At 43.3% G+C, this 7560-nt stretch overlaps 1 protein-coding gene across 14 annotated transcripts in view; it reads right to left on the minus strand.

Annotated features, from left to right (window-relative positions):
* dctn1b (dynactin 1b) overlaps window positions 1–7560 on the minus strand; it is a 32460-nt gene that overhangs the window by 22642 nt on the left and 2258 nt on the right. For 10 of the 14 annotated variants that reach the window (XM_047327365.1, XM_047327361.1, XM_047327360.1 and 7 more), the window contains exons 1-3: window positions 6020–6274; window positions 2278–2529; window positions 658–736 (exon numbers count right to left, since the gene is read on the minus strand). In XM_047327365.1, coding sequence (XP_047183321.1) covers window positions 658–736; window positions 2278–2529; window positions 6020–6052 — 364 coding nt within the window. In that variant the 5' untranslated portion in view covers window positions 6053–6274. Of the gene's footprint in view, window positions 1–657; window positions 737–2277; window positions 2530–6019; window positions 6275–7560 lie in introns of those variants that run through there. The other 4 variants (XM_047327366.1, XM_047327364.1, XM_047327362.1 and 1 more) reach the window with 2 other exon arrangements.

A 7560-nucleotide genomic window follows, 5' to 3' on the forward strand; every position in this document is an offset into this window, starting at 1 on the left:
AGAAGATGTTTAGTGTCAACAGGCAGTCGGATGAGTTGCTCTGGTTAAACCTGCTCTTTAGTTTGACATTTACAGAACATCAGCTGGTCGATACTTTAAGTCCCAGGAGCCTCTGGTGCAAACAGAGGGATTTGAACCCCCCACCGTCCTGCTGCTGTCAGAGCCTCGACCTGCTTGATCAGTGAATCATGACCGAAGTGACGGAAGACAGTGTCTCTGTAATTAGATATTAACTGCAGCACATTTATATTTTAGAACTTTTGAATGACACTCGAAACCACAGAGCGAGCAGGGGGGTTACTCTGCCTTGCTCAAGGGCAAACACAGACGAGGCTTTTCAGATGCAAATCAATTCAGTTGTTATTGGTTATTTTCTGATATTTTTTAATAATCACAAAAGCAGAGTTGTTTTTTTTACGCCTGCCTTCAACTTGTATATTTTTCTTTGCTTTCAAATGCCAATTCCTGTTTAATTCTCTGAGCGTGCATGTCCCCGAGGGACCTTGTATTTCTGAAAGGTCAGGATTGACAAAGTGAGTTTTTTTTTCTCACAACTTTTCACTGTTTGAAACACCTGCAGAATACTGAACAAAACTGCTGAGTCACGAGCAAAGGAGAAAAAAACATAAAAACAACTTCATGTGTGTCCGTCGTTACCTCGTTTGGGGACTTTGCCGGTGCCGGGCTCCGGTGTCTCTGGGGAGGTGGTGTCTGCTCCATCATCGACCAGCTGGATCTGAGACAGGACGACAGAGAGACGGACAGTGGGAGAACATTTTATTTGCGTCTTCCAAAACATCACAGGCTTTTCACTGCCACTGACAATATTATTCATTAGCAGGCGGGGAAGCTGCAGATGTTAAAAGACAAAATTGGTTTGTTCATTGCTGTTCTCTGAAACATCGCTCATTTTTCCCCCAATCGCCATGGCAACATGAACAAGTGCACCGCAGCGGCAGTCGGGGCCAAACGCTCTTTTTAAAGCAATTAAGTAATTAAATACCTAATCAATACTGAAGCCAACCCTTGTGTGCGAGGGTATGCATGTATGTACTTGATCAGCTGGTTCACAGGAGCATCAACAGTCTCCTCCTAGGCTTCGTAAAAGAACCACTTACAATTTCTTAATTTGCAGATTCTTAATATATGATAATGTGCCAATTTACTTTTACTGACGTGAGTATTTTGCTCCTGGGTCCTCATGCAGGGGGCGCTGTCCTGAGGAGCAGTGTACATGACACTCAAGAGTGACAAGTCAGCTTTGACGAAATGTATTCTTAAAAATGTATTTTGTATTTGCATGACATTGCAACAACATGGCGTTGGCTACTAATAATTTTCGCATTAATGACGTGGAAAATTGAACGCTTGTGTATTCTTATTTTCGGCCAGCAGGCAGTAAGCGATATTGGAGAAAGATTGTTTGTTGTTGTTGATATTTTGACGGCGCTGGTCGGGGCTCGAACTCGCAGCCTCGGGTACGGGAGACAGACGCGCTAACCACGAGGCCAAAACCCTGGAGTCGTAGCGTCTGTCGCTAGCACGTCTCTTAAGTTGTCGGGGGAGTGATGTTTACAAATTGCACACACAGTTTTTTGGTTTTGATTTAAAGAGCCAGGGCTGCACCGAAAAACCTGATTTTATTTGACACACACAGAACCGACAGTTAGCGAACTGTGAGGAAATATTCGCTATATTTTACAAAAAGTGGATTAAAAATCACTTACTGACCCTTTAACTCCACTGTGTTTGCTCTGTGTGTTTGACTGTTCTTACACGTGAAAAGCTTCACTCCAAAATGAGTCATCTGCCGTTTTAAAACTCAACACAATGACAGAACAACAGATGTTCTGAGATATAAATGAGTCTTTAAGTCCATAACATGCCAATAAAAATCTATAATAAGCATAATATTACAAAATTATGTTTTTGTTCCAATGTAATCACACTGTTGTCCCCTCCAGGTTCTTTTTGCAGCATATTTTTTTTGCGAGAGAAAAATGAGAGAGTTGTTCCTGATCAAAACACAGCTTAAGTACCAAGCTGCCTGAAGCGGTGGAAAACACTGGTATCAACCCACACACAGCCCACTGCGTCAAATAATATCTCAAATAACCATGAAAAAATTCTCATAGAATAAGCGCAGGATGGATTTGAGGATTCAGAGGGTGGAGACGGACTAGAGCATCGTCCTCTGATTTAAGTTTCTGGAACTGGAGGAGTAAATGTTATGCATTTACAAAAAGTGATCTCTCTAATAAGACTCTCTGAAATTACCTGTGACTGTCTCACGAAGATCCCCTGGTTCTCCTCGCAGGTGAAGTAGCGCTTGCCCTGCACCGTGCCGTCGTTCTTGCCCTTGGCCTCGTCCAGGATGACTCCGACCCATTTGCCGGAGGCGAAGAGCGTGTTGCCGATGTACGCCACCGTGCCGCGCTGCCCCTTGCCGATCACCTCCACCGGGGAGCCCACCTTGACGGGCCGCCCACCCCCGTCCGAGCTCATCCTGCTGCTGCCGCTGCTGGTGGTCTGGTGGTGGGGGACAAGGGAAAAATGAAAAAAAACAGAGAGCTCTGATGTCAAAATAGGCATCAAAGAAAGTCAAAATTCTCTGATTTCAGCTTCTTAAATGTGAATATTTTCTGGTTTCTTTGCTCTTCTATGACAGTTAACTGAATATCTTTGGTGTGTGGACAAAACAAAAAAACATCATCTTGGGGTTTCGGAAACACAATCGACATTTTCTGACATTTTATTGACCAAACAACTTTCGACAATGGAAATAATCATTAGTCGCAGCCTGAGAATGATACAGTGCATAGCAACACATGATACTGTCGGGGTTCAACTGCCAGTCCAGGTCACAGTGGCCCGACAGCTGAGGGGAAAATAAAGTGTCATTCAGAGCCGCTGAACTGTGCAGGACCACACAAAAAGTCAAAGCAAGGCCTTGTCCTGATTCTGCACTCTCTAAAGTTCAGCACAATGAGCACATGCTTAAATAAAGCTCTGTAGCTCAGGAGGAGACATTTTTAATAATTCCATGGCAACAATCACCTGAGACCTGAATAATAACGCAATTCTAATGTGTGCAGAAACAAATTGCGCATTGAAATGGTTTCAAATTTTTCCTCGAGCTGCAACAGTCTGTGATTCGATAATTCCGCGTAACCCAATTTACAGTGTGAGGTCCCAGAACTGCTGGTGACTCAGCACAGCAGAGCGGAGCAGCAGGTATCGCCACTCTGTGAGAGAGAACATGCTCCGCTGGAAACATACACCGTCACTTTGTCTGTGTCTGTGCTGCTGTTTAAATAAAAAGGTAAAAGAGCAAAGACACTTCAACCGAAAAGTGAGAAAACAAACAGCATTAAAAGGCCTTTTTTAACAGACACTGCAGGTTTCTGTGCTCGTGTGTCAAGACAGTTATTGTTGTATGAACCAATCAATTGACAACATACAAATAGAAATCAATAAGTGTGATTATTTAGAGGGATCGGAATTACTAGTTTGGGATGTACATGTGTGGGGCAATTAATAAAATACGGCAAATAATCAAAGTGCTGAATAAACACAATGAACTTTTATCATATATCAAATAAAAGCAAACCCAAAACATTAGCATTAACAACAAGTTCCTTGGATTATTTTTTTTAGACTGATAAATATATTGATAGTTTAGAGTGGTGCTGCAACTAGCAATTATTTTCCATTATCGATTAATCTGCTGATGTTTTTTTCTGATAAATCCATCAATCGACTGTAGTCTGTAACATGTCAGTGAAATGTACCTGCTATTATCTCCCAAGTCCAAATGTGATATATGTGAATATAAAATTTAACCAGCGAATGTTTGCTTGAAAAATGACTAAATAGTTATTTGATTATCAAAAGAGTTGCAGATTTTTAATTCATGTAAAAAAACTAATCAATTAAAAATGACTAATAGCTGCAGCTCTGGTTGAGCTTTAAAAACCCGATGACATATCGGCCAATATTCAAAAATTCTTGATTGGAAAAAATCTATTTTTTAAAAGAATTATGAACATTTTACAGCCGACAAACCTAAATCATCACCTTTACACGTCTCCGCTGCAACTTCCTGTTACTTATTGGCCGACGTACACACCAACATATCTTCAACAAGCTGACGTCTAACGTCCCGATCATCACCAAATAGAATTCCACCACCACACGATGATAAACTAAGATAATTATTGCCGCACAGGCGTAAAACTCTCAAACAACCACTGGCAGCAGCACAAACATCCGTCACACTTACACTCACTCGGTCTGCGGTGAAGTCGCTCGCTAACAAGTGAGAAGACACGTATTGAAGGGAGAAACACGCGAAGATGTCGACTGTAGGAGAAACATGGCTGCCGGGAGGGAAACAGGGCATTACATCTAAGGTCTACGTTTGGAATATAAAGAGTGGTTTTGTTTCAGTGCGGCCGCCTCTTGACATTGTGGCCCCCTGTAAAATCACTTAAAGAATTTCAAGGGTTTGCGAAACCGTTGGTTTCAGGAAAATTATTCAAACATAAGCTCAAAGACGATGTCACTGCTTAACAGGGCATTCTGAAGAATTTACATTTCTCAGCCACACAGCCACTGAACAGAGGCCGTACATAAAGAAAAAACATTGTCAGCCCGAATATATGAAGGCGGATACTAAGGGAAAGAAAAGTCACTTATTTCTATTCTTAGAATTAAGGGAAACTAATTGGTTATTAAAGTTAGCATATGTTTTATACCTCTAATAAAATATCCAAACATTTCGTTGGCCACAACATCATTCATCTGCCTGTATATAAAATTAAAGTTTTCAGATGATGATTCAGATCTTCATCAGAAGATATTCAGCTGTGTCGCAGCAGTGATGCAAAAAAACTGTCTAATTAGTCTAATTAACCTAGCTTATTATTTATAAGCGACATCAAGAGACATTTAAATGGGCTGTGTGCAGTAAACAACGCATCCTTGAGTCTTTGTCAAGTCTTTTTAGTCGAGCTTCGTAAAGACAGAAGCAGGATTCCTTAGTTGACGTTGCTTCGGGGAGGCTACATGTGTCAAATGCACCTGTCAACAATCTGAAATCAAACATACACTGTGTTATATACTTCCTGCCTTCTTTAAAAAATAATTAAAAGTGCCTTGAATGTGTTTCCTTGCCGCGATGTAATGAAGCATTCATGGTTGTGCAGAAGTTGCCTCCATGTGCGGCGAAGACCCGAGAGCAGGCGTGCTGAATTATTTAGCGCCACTCTACTCTTACAACACACGCAAGGCTCACATCGACGACAACACTTGACTTAAATAGATTAAAAATAAAATAAAAACTGTGACACGGCCTCATGCTGCTGCACTGAGACACACGTGATGCTCTGGCAGCCGACTGATGGTCGTACTTGCGTTTCCTCAAACAAAGTGAGCTGCTGATGAAATTTTTATCCAGGCTACTTCACACAGTATTCAGTTTAAGGAGATTATTTTTTTCCCTCCTTTCTTTGATCTGATGGAAAGAAGAAGAAGAAGAGGAGCAAACACTGATGTCATCCCTCCCGGTGACTGGGAAGCTGCCTGACTCAGAGACGGATGACAAACAGGAAGTCTTCTGTGTGGCTCCTGGATTGTGCCCAGTGTGTCTGCTGATAAGAAAAACACCTGCCGGTCATGTAATCGTCATCTCTTTTGCGTACGGAGGGGCCACAGAGTCGAATCATCATCACAGGGGTCTGAACCCCAACGTCACGGCAGACACGTTGGAACCCGGAGGGGGCGTTTGAGCGGAACAAAGAGACAACAAGTCAGACGGAGACAGAAAAAATGCAGCGCTGAAATGAATTAGAAACCCCTCTTCTCTTCACGGTGGACATCGACAGGGGGGGGGGGGGGGGGGGGGATGACAGGGTGAGACGAATCGAACAGACGCAACAGAAACAACGGTGCACAGATTATAGGAGCAACTTCAGAACCACCTCACTGGGATGTATATCAACACCTAGTGCACACTCACCCGAGTGTAATAGCTCCTCCTAGTCTGTGACATGTTTCCTGGCCGCCGAGCCCCCCGACCAAACCCCCTGTCTTGACCGTGTTATTGGGGAGAGCCAGACAGGAAGGGGGGGTTGTCGAGGAAAGGACCTGGGGGGGGGGTGTTCTGTGATGCTGCTCGAGCGTCTCCCTCTCTTCACCCTCTTTTTAAAGAATCACACCATCCCTCTCCTGATCCTCACAGAGAAGCCTGAGCGCTTCCCAAAAACTCCCCGTCCCTCCTCTTGATCTCCTCACGGGGGGGGGGGGGGGGGGGGGGGGGGAGCCGCCGACAGCAGCCTCTGGCTCGGTCAGGAAGTTTTTGTTGGGCGGACGGCAGCGATCCACCCCGCCGATGAAAGGACCAGAGGAAAACAGTAGAGCACAGAGGAGGAAAAGCCAGGTCGGCTGTGAGTGCATCATCTGAGTCGAAGCACTGCGCTGCCCTGCGCTGCTGTCTGCAGGGGGGAGAGAGGGAGGGAGGGAGGTGTAGGCCCAGACAGAGGTGCTGGGTCCTAGAGCCTGCAAATACGTGGCCTGAAGGTATCTCAAAATAAACTTGACAGTCTCACGTTTCTTCTCCTAGTTTGGCATGACGACGATGATGATGCGTTGGATTGTAGTTGTTTGAGACTGATAAGACAAATCGTCAAAATAAAATGTTTTTAAAAATCACCATAGTTAAGAAAGATCTGTCAACAGAAACATTACAGCCCGACCGATATGTGGGTTGGCCGATTATATTGGCGGATATGAGCCTTTCACAAACATACCGGTATCACGCTCATGTTTACCGATATGAAATATTTTATTGTACAGAATAAAAACTGCAGGAAAAAAAATTGCATTAATGTTTATATTTTACGTAAAATAAATTATTAATTATTTTCTTAATTCAAGTTCTAGTATTTGGTTGTTTTTTGGGTTTTTCGTTTTATTTATAAGTTATTTATGCTAAAGTTTATGGTTAAACAAAAATATGAAGCCTCAATTACATTTCTTTATCTGCCAATGTATTGGTATTGGAAATCTTGAACTCCCTAATATCGATATCGGCCCCCAAAAATACGGTCTCTAAAAACATCTCCTTTAAGGTCGTCAACACCTCAAAGAGAACTTCTCCAAGATGCTGTTCAGTTTCTTTCTTCTGATAAAAGTCTGAGCACTAAAGGGGGGAAAAAATTACATCCAGTCTAGAAATTAAAAATGCAAGAAAAAACGCATTAGGTAAGCATTTTATCAAGCGGAGGGAGCGGGGGGGGGGGAGTAAACCAGTCCAACTACTGTACATCTGAGTGCGTTTCATTGTGGCTGAACACAAAAGGCCCAGGTGACCAGGCTCTGTAATGCAGCACACCATGTAAAGCACAGCAGATTGTCCCAGTCCGACGCTGTGGCCCATCACAGAGCGAGAGGATTAACTCTCTTTTATCAGCTAACTGCTGTGGCTGGAGCTTTTTAACCCTCAGTCCTCTCTCGTTTCTGTGTTGTCATCTTTTTGCAACACAGACGCTTTGGGCTGCA

The sequence above is a fragment of the Scophthalmus maximus genome, chromosome 15 (genome assembly GCF_022379125.1).
Source record: "Scophthalmus maximus strain ysfricsl-2021 chromosome 15, ASM2237912v1, whole genome shotgun sequence".
NCBI classification, from domain to species: Eukaryota; Metazoa; Chordata; class Actinopteri; order Pleuronectiformes; family Scophthalmidae; genus Scophthalmus; species Scophthalmus maximus.